We start from the raw sequence: 23604 nt of genomic DNA, 5'->3' as shown, positions 1-23604 counted from the left end.
TCCTTTTATCATTAACTCTATCAAACCCAATCTTTTCCTTTTAAAAGTCTCTGATCCCTCAACTCCTTTTTAACCACTGGATATATCAGCTCTATACGAACATGACTTTCTTCACTATACCAGGGGTGGGGAACTTTTTTTCTGCCAAGAGCCATTTGGATATTTATAACATCATTTGAGGTACATGCCCTTGACTGGAATCGAACCCGAAACCCTTCAGTCCGCAGGCCGACGCTCTATCCACTGAGCCAAACTGGTTTCGGCCATACTAAATTATCGGGTCTAGTAATAATTAATGTCGTTTTTAAACATTCGTTTAAAATCTTGCTTGGCGTTGACTTGTATTGACATAACCTTCAAACACGTGGTATCTACAGAACATGTGAAGTGCAATTAAGAAGTTTTGCTTGAAAAAGTTTGTGTTTGGTTTGGTTTTTGTTGCAAAACTAGGGCTAAGAAGATGGCGGATGAAGAGCATATTCGGCACTGCATGCTTTACGAGTTCCAATTAGGAAGAAAAGCAAGTGAGGCTGCAAAAAAACATCTGTAGTGCTCTTGGTCAAGATGCAGTTAGCGCCAGAAAATGCCAGCGTTGGTTTGAGAAATTTCGCGAGGGAAATTTTTCGTTAGATGACAAGAGTGGTCGAGGCCGTGTGTCCAATTTTGATCAAGAAGCTCTTCAAGCTCTTTTGGTGCAAAATCCTCAAATTACCCAACAAGAGCTTGCGACAACTTTAAATTGTTCACAAAAAACAATTTCCAATCAATTGCGTGCACTTGGCAAAGTCCAGAAGTTTGGAAAATGGGTTCCTCATGAGTTGACCGACAACAACCGAAATCAAAGAGTCACAATTTGCAGTTCGCTCCTCTCTCGTCAAAACCGTTTGCCGTTTTTAGAGCAAATTGTTACCGGAGATGAAGAATGGGTGCTGTATGTTAATTTGAAAAGGCAGCCTCAATGGTTGGACAAAAATGAGGCTCCGCAGCCCACGCCAAAACCTGACTTGCATGCGAAAAAAGTATGTTGTGTGTTTGGTGGAATTTTAAAGGAATTCTTCATTATGAACTTTTACCATCTAACCAAACCATTACAAGTGCAGTGTATAGTGCCCAATTGGAAAGGTTAGCCCAAGCTTTAAGAGAAAAAGAACCCGCGCTGATTAATCGGAAGGGCGTAATTCTTCACCACGATAACGCATGACCGCATACAGCAAGAATCACTGCTGAAAAACTGCGCCAGTTGGAATGGGAAGTTCTCCCTCAACCTGCATATTCTCCTGATATTGCCCCTTCCGATTACCATTTGTTTCGTTCTTTGCAAAACTTTCTTCTTGGAAAAAAATTTAATAATGAAGAATGCCTCAAAAATGCATTGACAGAATTTTTTGCATCAAAATCACAAGAATTTTACAACAGAGGGATTAAAATGCTTCCTGAGCGTTGGGCACAAGTAGTAGAAAACAACGGCAACTATACTGTTGATTAAATTTTGTTGTATTGTTTAAATAAATTCGATTTTAAAAAGTATTAGAAAACGACATTAATTATTACTAGACCTAATATTAACTTAAAAATTAGACTGCTATATTTGGTCAAACATTTAATTAACACACCCCTTAAGTTAGAGAGTGGGGATTTTTGAGCATGCTTCCTCTTAGTTGACTTGGCCATAAATCCCAGCTGCAACTAACAAAACAGCCTTACAGGACAAATTATTGTCAGTTTTCTTGAGAACAGGATGCCAGTAAGCCAAAGATCACTGTCAACTTTCCTGAGAACGGGATGCAGGACCTTTCAGTCCGCAGACCGACACTCTACCACTGAGCCAAACCGGCTTCGGCCAGCTCATCTTCTTAGTCTCCCCAGCAAGCAAACATATACCACACAGTTCTCTTCAACCCTACTTCTATTCAACCGCTAGCACTACGTCCTTCGGTGCCTTCATAAAAAAGGCCCTGAAAAAGTATCTCAACTCAGTCTATTACAGCCTGACGGAAGCTGGTCCCCTCTCCTATACTATTTTTACTAAGGTTTCTAATAATTTTGTTTAGTACTTACTGTACTTGATTGTCCCTACAACATCTGTCACTGTTGCCCATCCACTTAATTCTCAAAATTCTTCATCCAGGCCTTTAATGTCACCACTCTCACCTGTTCGGCAACTATCTCTGTCAGTTTGTTCTCTCCCTCTTATTATTCTACTAGGGGCCCAGTGCATGAATTCATGCACCTTGAAAGGAACTGTGGGCCACGAGGTTGCGGCCGACACAGGGGCAGGTTTCGGCCCATCCTCCACACCCTCGCCCAGCTCCTGCTGCTGTGGCCCCAGGTCCCCTCTCTGCTGGCAGCCCCGCTCCCGTTGTCCCCATTCCCATGTGCTGACAGCGCCAGCCCCACTCGCACCCGCTGACGGTGCAGAGCTATTGGGGCCAGCATCAGCAGCAGGTGTGAGTGGGGCCAGTGCCGACAGCGAATGCGAGTGGCAACTGCTGCCCCAATTGCCCCTCGGGAGCAGGGGTGGGTAGAGAAACCCTCAGGGATGATCGGGGCTGGCAGCTGCCACTCGCACCCGCTGAGGTCGACAAACAATGGGGGCTGGTGCCAGCAGCAGGTGCGAGAGCTGGGTGGGACCGCAGTACATGGGAACAAAGAATTTTCAGTGACCACCAGAGGCTCTCCCCGATGACAGCGACCAGCACCCTGCCTTGGTCTAGTGCCCCCGCTGACCTGCTCCACCATCCTGCTGCGGCCAGCACCTGCCATGTTCCACATGCACCCCCAGTGGTCAGCACACATCATAGCGACCAGTTGTTCTACCGTTCGGTTTATTTGCATATTAGGGTTTTATATATATAGATTTTATCTCCTGCTTTATTCAATCCTTCAACACAGAGGAAAGAGATAGGTAAAGAGCTAGGTTCCATTCTTGGTTTCCTCATTTGAGTCATCTCACCAACTCCTAACACTTCAACTTTTTTCAATATACTAAGGACTCTCAAATATATATCTAACAATTAGAGGAAATATATCTTTATAACCATCAACTAGATATAATCCCCACAGTGCAAAATTAACACAGTCAGAAATACATATTTCCCCATTTTGCCACTAATGGCACAAAGGGCATCATCACCACCCGGTGATTCTCTCCAGCCAAAAGTCCAATCCCTGGTTGGTTAATCTAACTAAGCTCTCTCCATGCCATCCCCCAGCTACCCAAAAAAGAAGTGGAATAAATTTAATGATTATATCTCAGAAATGCCTCTAAATATCTTTGCTTTATTCTTATTGACACTACCTTTGCCAGAACCTCTTTGTCTTTTTTATCAATGAGGAAAACAACCAAATTGATCTATCCTACCAGTGCCTCTGTACTCTACATTTCACAATCTACTAGCAAAGTTATCCTTTTTAGAAAATAAAAAGATAAGGAACACACACACACACACACACACACAGTAGAGTAGAGGGGTTCAATTCCAAACTCCTTAACTATAGGTACAGGGGTTTTCACAATATGGACTCAACATTATCTCATCATTCGCCCCCCAAAATGTTATTCTTATAATGTTATTCTTATTCCATGAACATAGTGGTTGTCTCTAAACTTCATGCCTTTAAATAACTTATTCAATTCTAGAGATAGCTCAAGGTATCATCCATTCAGTGAACACCATTGTGATTCTCCCAGTTACTGACTTGTATTCTCCCACAGAACACATTCAGTATCAGTCAGACTATAAATGCCTTGAGGGTATGGACCATGCATTCCCAAATCCAAGCACAGTGTCCATAGAGATATAATATGTATACAGCTACTTCAATGCTATCCACATTGTCTCCCTGGACTACGGGCCTGTTTCCAACTCCAATGCTCTTAATGTCAGTCCCTAACATTGGAATTCTTCATATGCATCTATCCATTCTTATACTAGGCCCTAAAAGCCATGCTTAAAAATATAACAAAAATTCCAGTTCACCTTCAAAAAGACTCAGCAGTTAATTACTCCACTTTTAGAGTTTATGCCAAAAAAAGCTATATAAATATAGTTCCAATAAAATTTGTTTTTCTTTTTAAAAAATGTTATTCAACAAGGAAAAGCAGTTTGTGTCTCATTTTAGTTTAATTCTTTTTATAAAATTGAAGATGGCAAATAAGTCTATAAGCTCAAAGTGAAAGAACAGTAAAATAATTTTTCAAACAATTCTAGAGTCTAACACAACAAAAATGTACTCTGTCAACATCATCAATAATAAGTATTTATTGCCGAAATGGGTTTGGCTCAATGGATAGAGCGTCGGCTTGGGGACTGAAGGGTCCCGGGTTCGATTCCGGTCAAGGGCATGTACCTTGGTTGCGGGCATATCCCCAGTAGGGGATGTGCAAAAGGCAGCTGCAGCTGATCGATGACTCTCTCCCATAGATGTTTCTAACTCTCTATCTCTCTCCCTTCTTCTCTGTACAAAATCAATAAAATATATTTTTAAAAAATAATAAGTATTTATTAATGACCTATCCATGTACTGTGCATTGTGCCAACCATTGCCAGAGGCAACAATAAGTAAGATATGATCCCTATTAATGAGGAATCCTCAGTCTTAATTCAGTAAGATTAGTTCCAGGGAGGCCACTATCTTATTTTTCCATAAGCCTTAAAACCCACATTGGTCACATAGTAGATATACTGCTTAAAAAATATCTGGTGACTGATAATCTGTATGTCTTTTGGATAATGATGCTTCACATCCCTTGTATACTGACAATAATTCACAAGTCTACATTATGGCATATCTGCATATGACAGATATGCAAACATTAAAAGTAAAGCTGTTTTAGAAGAGTACATTAGTAAATGCAAAAAAGTACTCATAATGTCAGCAAAAATAAAAGACTCAAAATATGTACATTAAAAGACATATACATGAATGGCTGAACTATGTAAGTTATCTATATTAATAAAAAGGTAATATGCTAATTAGACCAACATCATTCCAGACCTCCTTCCTGACAAAGCCAGGGCCAGAGGGAAGCCAGCTCAGGTCCTGGGTGCCAGAGGGAAGTCTACTGGCAACTAGGGGAAAAAGGCCTACTCTTGCACAAATTTTCATAAGGCCTTTAGTATCTTAACAAGCAGTATGTGTGAGTGTGTGCATGTGAAATCATTAAAAAGTCTTAAAGAGCCGAAACCGGTTTGGCTCAATGGATAGAGCGTCGGCTTGGGGACTGAAGAGTCCCGGGTTCGATTCCGGTCAAGGGCATGTACCTTGGTTGCGGGCATATCCCCAGTAGGGGGTGTGCAAGAGGCAGCTGATCGATGATTCTTTCTCATCGATGTTTCTAACTCTCTATCCCTCTTTCTTCCTCTCTGTAAAAAATCAATAAAATATATTTAAAAAATAAAATAAAAAGTCTTAAAGAAAACAGATCAAATCAATAGCAACAAAAGTTATCTCTGGATAAAATTAAAAAATATTTTTTATTTTCATCTTTTTAACTTTACAGACTTACCAGATTTTTGGGCTTCTGTGGTCAACTAACATCTTCATAATATTTTCCATAGTCATGTGCTCCTATATCAGATCACTACCATTTAAAATATTATCTAACATAATCTAGCATTTCATCTTGTTTTCTAAATCATAATGGGAAACTATCTTTTTGTAGTTAATTGTTATTGCATTGTTTTCATACAATGGAAGACTTTAAAATTTTAATGCTCACGTAGTGTAACAATAACATCTGCTAATTAATCAAGTTACTTCTCACCATTCAAATTCTAAAACATAAGCCCTGCCCTTACCTTTTTATCTGAAGTGATAAGCTTAAATGCTTCTGTTACTTGATGGACTGTGGCACCACCACCAACATCTAGAAAGTTGGCTGGAGTCCCTCCATGAAGTTTTATTATATCCATTGTGGCCATAGCCAAACCAGCACCGTTTACTATCAAGGGAGGAAAATGATTTGTATAAGTAACAAACACAAAGAAAATAAAGTAAGCTTAGCCAATCCAACTCTAACATAAAAACACATAGTACCTAGACAGCCTATATTCCCATCTAGGCCAATGTAGTTGATATCTGCCTTAGCTGCATCTTTGTCCCTTTCATCTTCCTGAGTCCAGTCCTGGAGATCAAAGATTTTCTTCTGGCGATAAGCTGAATTAGAATCAAAATTGATCTTCGCATCCATACACAGCACTTTGAAGAAGAAAAAAAAGAAAAAAGAAAATGATCTTAATTTCAAAATAGATATAGCAAACTAATAATCAAACATTCTTCATTTTAGGGGAAAAAGACATTTTGTTACTTTATTGAAAGCATTTCAATTTATGCTCACAATTAATTCAAACTGTTTCTTGAAAAAGAGAATTTGGGAATTGAAACTGAAGTGCTACCTGTTACTAATTCTAAATCTCTCCTAGGCAACAGATAATGAAGGGGGGAGAGGGATCGCTGAAAAACATTTAAATATTTTTAAAATTATTGATGTTCATAGCTAAACCTTTCACTTGGGCCCTCAATTCCATTCCCTCTCACCCACTCAATCACATTGTTCCAGTAACTCTGTTTTTCCTACATTATAAATCCTCCCCTTTTCTATTGGCTAAATCAAACTGACTTGCAAAATAAAAAAATGCTGTTCTTTCCTCCAACTTAATAAAAAGTATTTTAACCATTATATTCCCCTTATTCTTCTTTTTCTATACTGCAAAATTCATGAAGAGAGTTGTCTGTTTAAACTAGGAATCAGGAAACTGGCCAAGGGCCGGATTCAGCCTCTGCCTATTTTTTTTATGTCCTGTGAACTAATAATGGGTTTTACATTTTTAATAGGTTGGGAGGAATAAAGGGGAAAGAACAAAGGAAGAAGAACAAGAAGAAAAGCAGCAGCAACTGTGACCATACGTGCCCCACAAAGTTCAAGATTTTATTATCTCCCAACCCTGTGATTAAATTCATTATATCAAATTTTTCTTCTGCCTTCCTTTCTTTAATCCACTCTAATAAGGCTTTAAACCTCTAGTGCTCTACAAAACGACTCATATGAAGGTCACCTCTCAAACTTCATCTTTCAGTATTCTACCCCATTCTTTGCTCCAATCCAACTAATTATAACACCCTCCTTGCAGTTCGCAGTTCCTGCACAACAGAAGCTGAAAAAACTGGGCAGCTTAGCCAATGAAGGTCAGAAAGGTTGTTTACTCTGCAGCTCACATGCAGAGGCGGGACTGCCAGTGAGGGCCTGCCCTTGCCTCGAGCAGGTTCTTTGCCTCGAGCAGGTTCTTTGCCTCTCCCTTTCCTTCTCCCTCCAGCCCACTCTCTCTAAAAAGCAGTGAAGGAATATCCTCTGATGAGTATTAAAAAACAAAACACAGAATAACAGGCCTCCTCCTTGGAGATGCTGAATACCTGAAGTGGACAGTCTTGGTGTAGCCCTTTGTGGGCTGTGTGCAGCCTTGTTGTTAAGCCTTGCTTGTTGTTGGTATCACTGGGAAGCGTTGATCTCCAAGCCAGTTGGCTATGAGGATCTGAAGAATCTCAGCTAGGAGGGTTTCTGTATTCCGCTTGGATGGGACGGAGTCTCGGGTGGCACAGCCAAGCTTTGGTGAATCCGGCAAGATTGGTTGCAGGCCCGCGCACCTCTTTGGTATAGGCGCAGACAAGCTTTGGATTCCTGTCTGTCCCTCCCTAGGAGAGTCGTATTCACGGTGAGCGAGAAAGCCAGCCACTGGAAGGGCTTCTGTGCTCCGTTTGGATGGGGCGGAGTCTCGGGGTGGTTCAGACAAGTTTTGGTCAGCCCCTCCCTATGAGGGTCTGGTTTCTGAGTCCCGCAGTAATGGCCACTAGCTTCACACGCCTCCAAGAGATCTCTGCCCACTGCCTGACAGTCTGGCCTCTCCCTGTCTGGGGCCGTCTATCAGAGCAATAGGGTGGTTCTGTTTTCCTCCTGAACAAGAAAGCTAGCCGCGCATTAGCTGTCCGCCCTCTCTGCACGCAAGGAGTAAGCCAGCAGCGAACTCGGCCTGCTCTCTCCCTGCTCCACAAGCCAGCCGGCAGCGAACTCTGCAGCTGCCTTTTCGCGCGCACAGTTCACAGTTCCTGAGGTTCAGCGTGCCTTTTCTCTCCTTCCCAGATGGTAGAGCCTCCTCTCAGCGTCCGGTGCTTCAGGGCAATGTTTCCGTTGCTTTCCAGTTCTAAATTCAAATTTGTTCTGGTAGGCTGCATTCGGGTGTCTACTCTATGTTGCCATCTTGGTTTCTCCAGTTGACACATTTATTCTATGATTATCTTTTGATTGAAAGTATTTTAGGCAGTACGTAAGTGTCTTATTTTCTTATCCATTTGGCCACCCTATTTTTTTTTATTGAAATATTTAATCCATTTGCTGATAGGCAGTTATTGCCATTTTAATATTCACATTTTTAATCTCCCTCCCTTCTTTTTCTTAAAGAAATCCCTTTAAAACATTTCTTGTACTACTGGTTTGGGATAATGAACTTCAGCTGTTTGTCTGTGAAGCTCTTTATCTGTCCTTCGATTCTAGATGGCAGCTTTGCTGGGTAGAACAACCTAAAACAAGATATTTTGAATATATCATGCCAATCCGTTCTGGCCTGCCTAGTTTCTAAAATCAGCTGTCATATTGGGAACTCCCTGATAGATAACTACTTTTCTCTTGCTGCTTTTAGGAGTGCTCTTTGTCTTTAACCTTTGGCATTTTAATTATGTTGACTCTTGGTGTGGACCTCTTTGGACTTACTTTGTGTGGGACTCTCTGTACTTCCTGGACTTAGATATCTACTGACTTCACCAGGTTAGGGGGATTTTTCCATCATTATTTCTACAAATAGGCTTTCAATCCTTTGTGCTCTCTCTTCTCCTTCTGTACCTCTATGAATGTTGTTATGCTTGATGTTGTCCCAGAGGTCCCTTAAACTAGCCCTATTTTTAAAAATTCTTTGTCTTTTTGCTATTCTGATTGGGTGTTTCTGCTACCAAATTGTCCATTCAATCTATAGCTTCAGGTAATCTACAGTTGATTCCCTCTAATATATTCTTCATTTTAGTTATTGTATTCTTCATTTCTGCCTAGTTATTTTTCATCTTTCCTATTTCCATTTTTATGTTTTCTATATCTTTGCTGAAGTTCTCACTGAGATCATTGAGTATCCTTATAACCAGAGCTTAGAACTCTGCATCTGGCAGATTGTCTCCATTTTGTTTAGTTATTTTTCTGGAATTTTGTCCTGTTCTTCCATCTGGGACGTTTCTGTCTCATTTTGGCTGCCTCCTGTGTTTGTTTCTATTAGGTAGAGCTGCTATGTTTTCCAGTCTTGGTACAATGGCCTTACGTAGCAGGTGTCAATTGGGCCCAGTGGTTACCTGAACCAGGTGCTCTAGGTATGTCCCTTGCGTGGGTCATATGTGTCTTCCTGTTGTAGTTGAGCCTTGAATGCTGTTCAAATGTCAATGCCAAATGTCAATAAGAGACTTGACCCTCTGGTTGACTGGCTGTGAGGATTGGCAGAGATTATGATGAAGGTGCTGTTTTGCAGGGGCTAACCCTAAGGAGCTTTGGTACCAGCTGAGTCTGCCCTTTGGTTGTGTCATTTGTGGAGGCAGTGGGTAATGCTCTGGTGAGATTTAAGCTGGCAATCATGTATGTTAGTTCTGGGACCTCTTGACTCTGGTGCAGGCCAAGATCAAATGCTGCCTGTGCCCACTCTGGGCCATTTGGTATGAGCTACAAAATGATTTGCAGATGGTTGCCACTTGTGCTGGACTTAAGAGGTGCCTGGAGTGGCTAAGTTGCAAACTGAGGCTGGCTGCCACTAGTGCTGGGCTTGGGGCTGCTTAGCAGGAGGTATTGGGGCATACTGAGGTCAGATGCTGGTTTGGCATCTGTAAACCTTTGAGAGATTTTAGGAAAGTCCACAACATGAGACTAGACAAGGTACTTTGAAGGAAAAAGGTACTTGAAGTGATTTGGGTGGGCCAGCAAGCTAGTGAGGTGGGGCTTCAGAGAATCACTAGGGTGGAGTAATTGTGTTAGCAAGGTTGATGGAAACTCAGATATGGTGCCTGCCTGAGCATGCAGGTTGGGTTGTGAGAGGCTCAAAATAGGAAAAATGGCTTCTGATAGCATTTCTATCTGGAGAAAACTGCTCCTCCAGCCCTCACCCTGAAACCAGTCAATTCAATTTCTCCTGAAAGTCTCTGATGCCTTTCCAGCTGCATCCCTAGCACTGGAGTCCAGAAGGATTGCATCCAAGCATGGTTACCTTAAGAGGAATGCATGGGACAACGGGAGCCACAATCTCCACTGGTTTTCACCGACAAAAGTTATGGGGACTTCTCTTCCCAAAAGGGGAACCCCTTGCGCCTCAGGGGAGACTTTGACAACTGAGATATCCCTTCCAAGCTGAATCTGCCATAAATGAGTATGGACCAGCCCATTAAATTTATTTCCCTCCCACCAGTTGATACGACTTCTTTTGTATATCCTTAATTATAGGACTTCTGTCCAGCGAGACTTCAGGCAGTTCTCAATGATGGTTGTTCTATAGTTTAGTTATAATTTTCATGTGGTTTTGGGAGGTGAGAGCACAGTGTTTTTCTATTCTGCCATCTTGACTGGAAGCCCCTCAAAGTTGATCTTTGAAAAGTATAAGAAGCCCCAGCCGGCTTGGCACAGTGGATAGAGCATCGGCCTGTGGACAGCAAGGTCCTGGGTTCCATTCTGGTCAAGGACATTTGCCCAGATTTTGGGGGGCATGCAGGAGGTAACCAATCAATGATTCTCTCTCTTTTTTTTTTTTTTTTTTTTTTTTAATATATTTTATTGATTTTTTACAGAGAGGAAGAGAGAGGGATAGAGTTAGAAACATCGATGAGAGAGAATCATCGACCGGCTGCCTCTCGCACACCCCCTACTGGGGACGTGCACGCAACCAAGGTACATGCCCTTGACCGGAATCAAACCTGGGACCTTTCAGTCCGCAGACCGACGCTCTACCACTGAGCCAAACCGGTTTCGGCTCAATGATTCTCATTATTGATGTTTCTATCTATCTCTCCCTCTTCCCTCCTCTCTGAAATTAATAAAAATGTATTAAAAAAATTTTAAGAGAAAAGTATAAGAAAAAAAACACCTCCCAGTATAGAAGCAATGGAAGTTAAATCAAGACCTGACTAAATGAAAAACAAAAAGCTTCAGTATGTCCAAAAAAGCAAACCAAATTGAACAAAAACTTGGGGAAATATTCATAACAAATGCCAGTTAAGAGTCTAGCATCTCAGCTGCCTCCTGCACACCCCCCACCAGGGATGTGCCTGCAACCAATGTACATGCCCTTGGCCGGAATCGAACCTGGACCTTTCAGTCCGCAGACTGACGCTCTACCACTGAGCCAAACCAGCTTCGGCTGTAATCTTTATAATTGTTTGTAAAATTTATAATTTTTTAATTCGATGTTTCCATTTTTTTGTTGGTATTTTTTTCTATTTGTTTGTAATTTTATATCTTACTTTGTGCTTTATATATAAATAAACGGAAAAAAAAAGAGTCTAGCATCTACCAAGGAAAGCATGCCCGCCAAAATTAAAAATTCTTAATATCATTAGTAATAAAAAACTGAAAATATTATGAAATATTTCCTGATTATCAGTTTGACAGAGATTAAACCTAATGAAACACTCACTTTTGGCACAGGCAGGCAATGCAATGAACATGGTATGTTAGAACAACAATCTGGCAAAATACATTGCAAAATGTTATTCTGATTCAATAATCAAAAGATGTTAAAAATATTATTACTCTTCAACCCAAAATATCTAATTCTAAGTATATACATGAAAGATAATAATTTCTATTAAAGATTTATATATAAATAAAGGTCCTTAAAAACTCTATCTTTGAAAAATATTTTATATGAAAAAAACCTATTATAATACTTTTAAGTTTAAAAGGGAAAGATATAATTTGAATAGTCTATTATTCCAGTTACAAAAAAGATTATAATAATTTATATAAAATATTTAATATATTTTTATTGATTTCAGAGGAAGAGAGAGATGGAAACATCAATGATGAGAGAATCATTGATTGGTTGCCTCCTGTATGCCCCCTACTGGGGGTCGAACCCATAGCCTGAGCATGTGCTCTTGACTGGAATCAAACCCAGAACCCTTCAGTCCACAGGCTGACGCTCTATCCACTGAGCAGAACCAGCTCTATCCACTGAGCAGAACCAGCTATGTAAAATATTAAAAGGGTGCTGGATAATAAGTTATTTTTTCTAACCTGTATTTCCTAGCACTTTGGAAATTTTCTATAACACATATTCATGGCCTTTAGGGGGTAAAAACTGCTTAAAAACATATAAAAATGTACACAAAGAAAATTGAATACAAAAAAGTTACTAAATTAAGAGAACAAAGGCATTCCCTTAGCAATAGAATATAGCTGTAGAATTTCACAACTACAAAGAATTCAAGAGTCTTGCTTTCAATGTCATTAATTAATATAATGAAGAACATAATTCAAGAAATAGGTGTTTTATACAGGCAATTCTCCTTCATTGAATGTGTCATTTTAAAAATGTGCTTCAGCCTTCACCTTAAAAATTTACTTAGTTTTAGTTTTATAAACCACCTCTACTATCATAAGATAATTTACTCATTCTTCTTTATACAACCATATAAATGACTAACTAAAAAACTTGATTTCTGTCATAAAGAATATAGCTAATTAGAAGTATAAAGACGAAAGATAACCTACAAATGCTTAAAACTGAAAATGTCCAAAGAGACCTAAAACAAAATAAAATAAATCATAGCAACAGAAGCACTCAATATAAAATATCGACCAAAACTGAGACTAGAATAAAGCAACATAATTAAAAAACACACACACAAGTATATATGATTTCATTAGATGTCAAATATAACCAACAAATTATTGTGGTTGATAATAAAGATGGAAAGGCAATTAAAAAACAAAACACAACACAACTATACATGGAAGGCATAATTCAGAATCTGATTTACCTTTTAAACACATGTAAAAGCATCAAAGTGAAAAGCTAATTTACTTCTCTAGTGGCTAAAAATAAAGATCTATGATGTCTCAAAATCTAAAATTTGTTAAGAATAAGATGGTTACTCCTCCAGAGTTTCTACTACTTTTTTACTACCACGCTGTATACAACAAACAACACTGCCCAAAGAACTTTGTGCAATGATAAAAATGTTCTATATGTGTGCTATTATGGTAGCCATGTGGCTACTGATCACTCGAAATCTGAATAGTGTGACCAAGAAATATTTTAATTTTTATATCATTTTAATTAATTTTATTCCCAAATATACTGGTGGCCACCAAACTGGACAATTCAGTTTTAAGCCCTCTGTGTGTACCTAAGTATTATAAAAAATTATTATATATGCCCTGGCCTGTATGCCTCATTGGTTAGGCGTAGGGGTGTCGAACTCAATCAGAGAAGGGGCCAAAATCTAAAATCCAGCCTAAATTGCGGGCCGAATGGTTTACTGAACAGTCATAAACTGACAATGTCATAAACTGACAGTGGAGTGCAGTGATGACAGCGCGGTGCGGGCCACATTGCAAGGCCTGGCGGGCTGGATTTGGCCCGCGGGCCTTGTGTTTGACACATGTGGTAGGGCATCGGTCCACAGATTGAAGGGTCATGGGTTCGATTCCCAGTCAAAGGTGGTTTGCAGATTCACTAGCCCCAGTAAAAGCTCATGTGGGAGGCAACCAATTGGTGTTGCCTCTTTCACATCAATGTTTTTCTCTTTCCCTCTCTTCCTCTCTCTCTTCCACTCTCTAGAAATCAATAGAAAACATAATCTCAGGTGAGAATAAATAAATACATAAATAGATAGATAAATAAATAAATATTATAAAATAAGCTCTATACAGGAATGAGTTCACTTCCTTATGAGTTCAACTTCCTTAGTAAAGCACACAATAGGTGGGTAAATATGAAATCAATGTTTGATAAAACAAGATACTTTACCAGCTCCATCTGAATCCTCTACCATAGGATTTATTTCTACCATGGTTGCATCATATTTCAGAAAAAGGTTGTAAAGCTTGACCATGTTTTCTGCTGCAGAATCCACAACATTAGATGGAAATCCCATCTTCTGTGCAAGCTGAAAGCAATTTGTCTCTTTATTACAGGAATGCCACATATATCCAATCAATATTAAATTACTATAGATAAAAAACTTATTTAAATAAGCACAAATCATATGAAGTCAAACATTAATCAGTGAAGTAGCAGCTATTAATAAATGGTTAAAAAGTTTTTATCCAAAATCATAAGGCAGGTGGAAGCAGTACACAAAAACAGTACAGAAAACTAGTGAAATTGTAAACAGAATTATCATGTATGTATGTACACAGAGAAAGTCTATAACTTTCATCAGATTCTTGAAAGTGTCCATAAAAGTAAAACCACTGATCTATTTTGTTTATATAAGATAGTATCCCCACCATTACAATTTTCAGGGGGGTAAAAAAGAGAGGAACAGTTTAAGGCCACCAAAGGGATGTGATATCCACACTAGTTTACACAACTAAAGAAAAAAGACGGCAGAGTGAGGGAAAAGAAACCTATAAATTAGATGAGAACCTATGAAAAAACATTAACCAATACCAATGAAGGACCTTATATGGATCCTCACTCAAAGTGGAAAAGAAAAAGAAAAAAAAGAGATAATTAGGGAATTTGAATGATAGGATAAGTAGTAATGATATTAAGGACTTACTGTTAGTTCTACTAGTTATGGCAATTATCTTTTGAAGATACATATTGAAATATTTATAGAGGATATAAAGAAAAATATTGTAGATACTTCTTAAATTAATACCATTTCAAACAAGGTATTAATATGTCTTGACACTTAAAACATTTAAAAAAATTTTGTTAATCATTTCTCTTGTACAAAGTTGATTCTCTTTCTTCAAGTATTATAATGACTTAACCAAAAGCTAGAAATGGAATGCAACATACCCGGACAGCTTGTTCCTTTTTGATGCCTTCTACAATATCAATAGGTTCTTTAACTATGGCTTCAGGAGACTCTGCAGCAACATCTTCAATGTTGACACCACCTTGAGAACTTCCTATTAATACAGGACCCTAGGAGAGGAGGAAATAGCTAAAACATCAAGATTTTTATTTTTATTGGATCGGTCAATAAAACTTTAAAACCTCTATGTGCACACTATGAGGCTTATGCATCTATTACTCCCCGTTCCTATTTTTAAATTTCTGTGAGAATTTATCCTAATATCTCCTGCACAATGCCCCTTAATAATAAATGTTCAACTGAAATTATAGAAAAGAAATAAAAAGAGAAAAAAAAATAATTCTCTATGAGGGAAAAAGATTAAAAATATATACAAGGTTTATAACAAGTTAATATGAACATTTATATGTGAAATAGAACCTATGCATTTTCTGAAAAATCATAATGAATAAGTCTAATAAACTAAAGTTCCAGATTTTATAAGTTCCAGGCTTATAAGTCAGTAAAATAGAAAGCTACCTACCTTAAAGAATATCTCAGGCTACTATCATCCTATATAATAAAAGGGTAATATGCAAATAGACCAAATGGCAGAAAAACCAACCAATCAAAGCATAATCCTAGCCAATAAAATAATAATATGCAAATTGACCGTTACTCCAACACACAATATGGCCGCCCCCCAATGTCGTCAAAGATGGCTGCCCCAATGTGGACACAAGATGGTCGCCACAAGATGGCCAGCAGGGGAGGGCAGTTGGGGGGGACCCACACCAACAGAGGGCAGGTGGGAGAAACCAGGCCTGCAGGGGAGAGCAGGGGGAAAAAAAGAGAGAGGAACAGTTCAAGGACAGGGAGCTACCAGGCTGGCAAGGGAGGGCAGTTAGAGGCAACTAGGATGGCAGGGGAGGGAAGTTAGGGGTAATCCAGCTGGCAGAGGAGGGAAGTTAGGGCAATCGGGCTGGTAGGGTATCATCAGGTTGGCAGGCAGGTGAGCAGTTGGGAACCAGCAGTCCTGGATTGTGAGAGGGCAGTCGACATCCCTTGAGGAGTCCCAGATTGGAGAGGATGCAGGGTGGGCTGAGGTACCCCCCCACACACACACATGAATTTCATGCACCAGGCCTCTAGTCTATATAATTAAGAGGTAACATGCAAGTTGTCTGTTACGGTGTCAGAGTAACGACCAATTTGCATATTGACAGACCAGCAGGAGGCTGTGCGCAGCAGAGGGACTTGCGTGAGGCTCACTTCCCTGCTTCCCTGTTCCCAGCACCGGAGTCCTCTTTTTCTCCTGGTGCACGTGCCCAACAAACACCCCTGCAACACTGTGCCCCATCCGAGAGCACTCTGCCCAGGGACGCCACCAACCCCGAGGAGCAACACCCACATGGCAGAAGGCTGGTTCTTGGGGCAGAGTCGGCAGATGCCAACTGGGGGTTGTGCGTATCAGTAGTGACATCCAGGAGGGTCAGCCACGCAAATCGATAAGTTGTGGACCCAAGACTATGAAGGGCGGGCCCTGGCACAACAACAGAGAGTGCACAGATGACCCTCACACCACAGGGAAGCCACTGCAGCTTTCTCCAGCAGGCCAATCATTCATCTGCCCGGTCTCACCTGGATAGGGGCTCACATCCTGGGCGGAATGCATGCTGCCGACCCCCCTGCCCAGGACAAGCCAGGCCCAACTGTGCCTGTGCAAGCATGCCCATCACCTGCAAATTCAGGAGGGGAACAGATGGAGAGCCTCAAGGAGTGGGAGTGGGCGCGCTAGGGGGCAGGAAAGGCCTGTGTCCTTCCCCTTTCATCACTCAACGGAGAAACGCCTTGCGTGCATGTGCACGTGAGCACACGCGTGGGCCACAGTAGGCAAGACACAGCTGCATCATCACTTAGCCCCTCAAAGCTGGTGAGGGAAGTTAGGGGGATCAGGCAGGCAGGCAGATTGGTTAGGGCAGGCAGGCAGGTGAGCAGTTAGGAACCAGAGATCCTGGATTGTGAGAGGGACGTCCAACTGCAAGTTTAGGCCTGATCCCAGATTGAAGAGGGTGTAAGTCGAGCTGAGGAACCCCTCCACCATGAATTTCATGTACTGGGCCTCTAATTAATAATTAGAGTATTCTCCAAAGGTTGCCCTCTGGTGCAGAGAAGAGAGCATGACCTCAGGAAGTGCTAGAGCAACAGGAGGACATGCATTTGAACAATGGACACAGAGAGCAGATGTTGGATAGGAGACTTCAAAAGGAAGAAGGAATGAACTCTGAGCAGAAACTGCATTTGATACATTTTAGTCTAGAGCAGTGGTTCTCAACCTTTCTAACGCCGCAACCCACAGGTTTAGAACCGCTAGCAGGGTCACCTAAGACCATCAGAAAACACAGATATTTACATTACAACTTATAACACCTGTCAGAATAGCTATCATAAAAAAATCAACAAATGAGCAGAGAAAATGGCAACAGAATAGACAAACGTGTTCTGAGCCTTGTCCCGGAGCAGAAAGAAAAAAGAGATGAGTGTCACACTGGGAGTGTTTGTTAGCAAGCTAAGGGACAGCTGAACTCCAGGAGAAGGTGGGGGACTGCTGGACAGGGTTCCCCGACAGGGCAGCCCCCACGGCGGCTGGGTCCCCTCCTGGAGCTACAGGCTCGGATGGGGAAAACTCGCCATCTTGAAAGGAAAAGTAGATCTTGTCAGAGGCCTAAATATCCACAGCTGCTGTTGAACAAAAAGATAGATACAGAGGCAGTAAAGCATCAAACAGAATGTCAAATTACAGTGGGAAGGTTAGGGAGAGGTGGGAGAGATGAGCAATCAACTGAAAGACTTGTGTGCATATAAGCATAACCAATGGACACAAAACTCTGGGGGGGTGAGGGCGTGTATGGGAGTGGGGTGGGGGGGAGCAATGGTAAGATATGTACACATATAATACCTTATTTAAAAAAATGAAAAATAAATAATCAACAAACAACAAGTGCTGGCAAGGATGTGGAAAAGGGAACACTAGCTCACTGCTGGAAGGAATGCAGACTGCTGAAGTTAGTATGGAAAACAATATGGAGTTTCCTCAAAAATTTAAAAATGGATCTTCCATTTTACCCATTGATCCCATTTCTGGGAATATATCCTAAAAATTCCAAAACACCAATTAGAAAAAATGTATGCATCCTTATGTTCATAGCAGAGTTATTTACAATAGCTAAGATTTGGAAACAGTCCAAGTGCCCACTAGTAGATTAGTGGATAAAAATGCTATGGTTCATTTACACGATGAAATACTATGCAGCGGTAAAAAAGAGGGATCTCTTACCCTTTGAGACAACATGGATGGACCCGGAGAGTATTATGCTAAGTAAAATAAGTCAGTCTGAGAAAGACAAATATCTCATTATCTCACTTATTTGTGGAATCTAATGAACAAAATGAATTGACCAACAATGTAAGACATGAAGCTTGGAGGCATGGAACAAATTGACATATGTTGATGTGAAGATGGGGGAATGAGAAGAGGTAAACCAAAGAACTTATATACTTACTAGAGGCCCGCTGCACGATATTCATACAAGAATAGGCCCCTGGCTTCACTCCCAGCTGCCAGGGAGCCAACAAGTCCCTGCTCCCCACCCCAGCTGCCCAGAGGCCGGCAAGTCCCCACTCCATGGCCGCCTGGGAACCCGGAGCCGGCAAGTCCCTGTTCTGGCCGCCCAGGAGCCATCATGTCCCCCCTCCAGGGCCGCCTGGAGCCAGCAAGTCCTGCTTCTGTCTGGAGCACCACTCCAGTAGCTCACTCTAACATCCCCCTTCCCCTCGTAGCAGGTTTCACACTGCTCTGCTTGCATATGCAAATTAACCTCCATTTTTGTTGGGTTAATTTTCATACTCACTCTGATTGGCTGTGAACATAGCAGAGCGATGGTTAATTTGCATGGTTCTCTTTTATTAGGTAAGACTAGAGGCCCAATGCATGAAATTCATGCTCAGGGGTTGGGGAGGGTAGAGGGGATCCCCTCAGTCCAGTCTGCACCCTCTCCAATCTGGGACATCCCTCTCATAATCCTGGACCACTGGCTCCTAATCACTCACCTGCCTGCCTGCCTGATCGTACCTAACTGCCTCCCCCGCCCCTTGCCAGTCTGATCATCCCTCACTGGCCCCCCTGCCGGCCTGGCCACCCCTAACTTCCCCCTGCTGCCAGCCAGTCACCCCTAACTGCCCCCTGCTGCCAGCCAGGTCACCCCTAACTGCCCCCTCCCTACTGGCCTGGTTGCTCCTAAGTGCACCTCCCCTCCCCCCCTTGCCTGATCACCCCTTACTGCTCTCCCTGCCAGCCTGGTTTCCACCTACTGCCCCCTCTGCTGGCCTGGTCACCCCTAATTGCCCCCCTGCCAGCCTGGTTGTCCCCAATGGCCCCCCTTCACTACCCTCCCTGCCAGTCTAATTGCCCCCAACTGCCTTCCTGCTGGCCTGGTCACCGCCAACTGTACCCCCTCCCTCTGGCCTAGTTGCCCCTAACTGCCCACCCCCACCAGCTTGGTGGCCTCTTTCTGTCCCTCACCAGCCTGGTTACCTCCAACTGCCCCCTCTGCTGGCCTAGTTGCCCCTAACTGCCCCCCTGCCAGCCTGGTTGCCCCTCACAGCCGCCCTGCCAGCCTGGTCGCCCCATGCAGCATACTGTTCAGTCGTTTTGGTCATCCCTCACTAACCCCCCTGCCTGCCTGGTGGTAGGCAACTATCTTGTGAGGGCGTGAGGGTTAATTTGCATATTAGCCATTTATTATATAGGAGGATATGCATAGCCCATGGACAAGGGCAACAGGGTAGTGAAGACCTGAGAGTGTGTGTAGAGGCTGGAAGGAGGAGGGGGAAATAGAAGACATTTGTAATATTATCAACAATAATAATAACACACACACACATATATATATATATATATATATATATATATAGCAACACTTTTTAGGGGAAAAAAGATAATATAAATTCTCACTGAAGTAATGATTAGATCTCTAAGAGTTAACTGTAAGTTAAATAAAAAGCTAAACAAAATACATATGAAATAATATGTACATAAAAAAACCATGAATAAATAGGTTTTAATGTACTAATTCCCTGGCAAATTAGAAAGAAACCTCAAAATTTGTAGCCAGATGGTCAGAAGAAAGCTTATATGGGTTAAATACAGATCAGTTACAAAATTACTACAGTTTTGAATTTTATCATGACTGCTGAGTGAATATCCATTTTTGTTTAAACAATATGATTTTAAAATTTTAGTAATAAACTTTCAGAACAATCTAAGTTGAAGCAAAGAGCTATAATTTCAAATAAATTAACAATGCTATTTTCACCTTCTTATAGCTTGCAGAAAGGTTTGCCTTCTCTTTTAGCTTGCAGAAAGATTTGCCTTAAAATAAATTTGACTTTAAAATTATATAACAAAGAAGCCACTTAATAAAGATCTCTTTTAAAAAAAAGTAAAAACATTAAAAATATGTAATTCTTTTAACAGATTTAATATTTATTCCAAGCAAAATAAAAAATTGATATAGTACCACCAATTTACAGATTATAATGTTCAACCAGTAATATAAAGTAGCAAATGTGATTTTTTAAATTAGAAATGTCTACAAAGGCTCTGTGCAAATGTTAAGAAATCTGACTTTTTAAAAAATATATTTTATTGATTTTTTTACAAAGAGGAAGAGAGAGGGATAGAGAGTTAGAAACATCGATGAGAGAGAATCATCGATCAGCTGCCTCTTGCACACCCTCTACTGGGGATGTGCCCACAACCAAGGTACATGCCCTTGACCGGAATCGAACCCAGGACCTTTCATTCCGCAGGCTGACGCTCTATACACTGAGCCAAACTGGTTTCGGCAAGAAATCTGACTTTTAAAAAGTACGAAGATAGAGTAGGTACTTAAATTGATTTTTCTTAGAACATCAACTCTATGATAGTATCTGCCCCAGACTTCCTGACAGATACACACTAAAGAAACCTATGCTTCATCACCTAAAAACAGATAACAAAAGCAATTTTTAATAATCAGTTAACTCCTATGCACAGGAATTTTATTCAATAAAAAATGCTCTTTTTATCAATAGCTGACTAATTTTTTGTTCTTAAATACGGAGCTGTCCACAGGGATTCAAAAATGCAATTCACTATATCCCAAAAAGTAATACCAACCAGCTCCACATTAGTCTAACATCATAATATCTTTGGCCAAATGTTGTTATTAGTATGATGAAATTTTTAGTCTGAATTATTACAACTCTGTAATACTTTTGCAAATGAAATAAAAACATGTTTCCTTAATGAGATTCAAATAGTTCTCTGATTATTAAAGTTCTTAAAATGAATTCAAATTTCATCCTTTCCTCTTATGCTAATATATCTTTTTAAAAATATATTTTTTATTGATTTTTTATGAGAGGAAAAGAGAAGGATAGAGAGAAACATCGATCAGCTGCCTCCTGCACACCCCCTACTGGAGATGTGCCCGCAACCAAGGTACATGCCCTTGACCGGAATCGAACCCAGGACCTTTCAGTCCGCAGGCTGATACTCTATTCACTGAGCCAAACAAGTTTTGGCTATGCTAATATATCTTTAATAAAATATACTTAGAGCGTTATAATATATTTAATAATGCAGATTCAGTTTGCTACAGTTACTGCAATCAATATGAACTACTCTGAATGTACAACATAATGGGACTCATATCTCAAATTGTTCAAGTATTTATACTTAGTTTCTGGCTATAACCAAAAGTGAAAACATAATAAGTAACAAAATGATAGATGTTGATATAAAAAGGAAATAAAAATGTAGTGAATATAATTTTTGCAAATGTGTGTAATATATAAGGATATTATCATGAGATTTCTAAAATAACTAACAAAACTAAATTCTATGGTATAGAGACACTTACAAAAGTAAAGACATCAGTGCTTTTTATCTTATACTAGAGGCCTAGTGCACGAAATTCATTCACTTGGGGGTGGGGGAGAGAGTGTCCCTCAACCTGGCTTGTACCCTCTTGCAGTCTGGGAGCCCTTGGGGGATGTCTGATTGATGGCTTAGTGCTGCCAGAGGCAGGAGAGACTCCCACCACTGCCACTGCACTTGCCAACTGTGAGCCAGCTCAGGGCTTCTACCTGAGTGCACTGACCACCAGGGGGCAGCTCTTGCATTGAGTGTCTGCCCCTAGGAGGTCACTGTGTGTCATACCAGTTGTTCCACCCTTTGGTCCATTTGCATTTTAGCCTTTTATTATACCGAATCCTGAGTAGTTTTTACTACTCTCTAATGTTACCTTAAGAAATTTCTTATAAAACATAAAAAGTTACAAAAACACTTGAAAATATCATTGAAACATTAATAGGAGATTTAATTAACTATAGGAACAACTATTTTAGAAAAGGAACAACTATATAGAAAATAACTATTTTTAAAAAGCTGTTTTACAGATGAAAAATATTTTCATGACTTAAAATTCTGATTACAGCAAATCCTTATCAGGGCTTCCAAATACATATCCATCTTATTCCAGAAGACAAGCTAGTTACACAGACTCAGCTCATAAAACTTAACCAATGCATGCAAAAAGCCAAATATTTACAGTACAAAATGATTACCAATGTTTTCTCTAAGCACCAGGTCTATGAAAAGCTTTCTCTTCACCTGATGACTTAAGCTCACAACTAACACTTTAGGTTCCATTAAGAGAGGGAAGCATAACTAGGGTTATGCTCCTCAGAATCATATCGTTTGTTATTAAATGTTACCTTCCAACTTACCAAGTACCAAATTATCTAGTGAAAGAAACCCTAAACTATAAAAAATACCAACAGGATGAAAAAGAAGATGAAGCCAGAGATACACATTCTCTTACTAGGTTCAGAGACTTTCTCTTTGGTTAGAATATTTTACTCTGCTAGAAATTTTTCCTCAGTCTATAAAATCTAGGGATGATTTAAGTTGCTCTTAGCAAATTAACAATTTAAAAATCTTGTGGATTTTATTTCAGCAGGGTTTTGCCTGTAACTTTTTTTGCCACAATAATATATATTAAACTTTATAGCGGTAACCATGCTATTTTCAAAAAAATAACACTAAATAAGTATTATGCTTATGACACATATAAATAGAATCATCGACGTCTGAAACTGAATGGATTAAAATCATCTCAAATATATCATGACTACAGTACTCACTTGAAATGACCTTTCCATTGTTATTGCAAAGTAATATTCTCTCCTGGGATATCGTCGCTCACAAACCAACACTTGGTTGCAAATTCTGCCCTTTTCTCCTGTTTGCTTGGTAAACAACTTTTTCCCAATCATTTGTGAGGAAACAGCTTTTGCTTCTTCTGGACTGAAATAAGAATAACAACTCAAATTCTTTTTTCCTCCAAATGAGTAAAACAAAAGCACATGATAGACAAAATCTCATCTCATTTAATACTGAAATCTCAGTATTTCATCAATTCAATAAATAGAATTTTTTACAATGATTTCTTA

At 40.3% G+C, this 23604-nt stretch overlaps 1 protein-coding gene across 1 annotated transcript in view; it reads right to left on the bottom strand.

The window, feature by feature from the left end:
• The window catches only part of SUCLA2 (succinate-CoA ligase ADP-forming subunit beta), a 45905-nt gene that overhangs the window by 8153 nt on the left and 14148 nt on the right, over positions 1-23604 (bottom strand). Inside the window, exons 4-8 of the mRNA XM_084879427.1 lie at positions 23296-23458; positions 15048-15176; positions 14046-14184; positions 6040-6201; positions 5802-5944 (exon numbers count right to left, since the gene is read on the bottom strand). Of these exons, the coding sequence (XP_084735553.1) occupies positions 5802-5944; positions 6040-6201; positions 14046-14184; positions 15048-15176; positions 23296-23458 (736 nt within the window). The remainder of the gene's footprint in view (positions 1-5801; positions 5945-6039; positions 6202-14045; positions 14185-15047; positions 15177-23295; positions 23459-23604) is intronic.

Source organism: Pipistrellus hanaki (genome assembly GCF_964339955.1).
Source record: "Pipistrellus hanaki genome assembly, chromosome: 3".
In the NCBI taxonomy this organism is placed as follows: domain Eukaryota; kingdom Metazoa; phylum Chordata; class Mammalia; order Chiroptera; family Vespertilionidae; genus Pipistrellus; species Pipistrellus hanaki.
The sequence above is the reverse complement of the archived record's forward strand: the minus strand, read 5'-3'. Positions and strand labels throughout refer to the sequence as shown.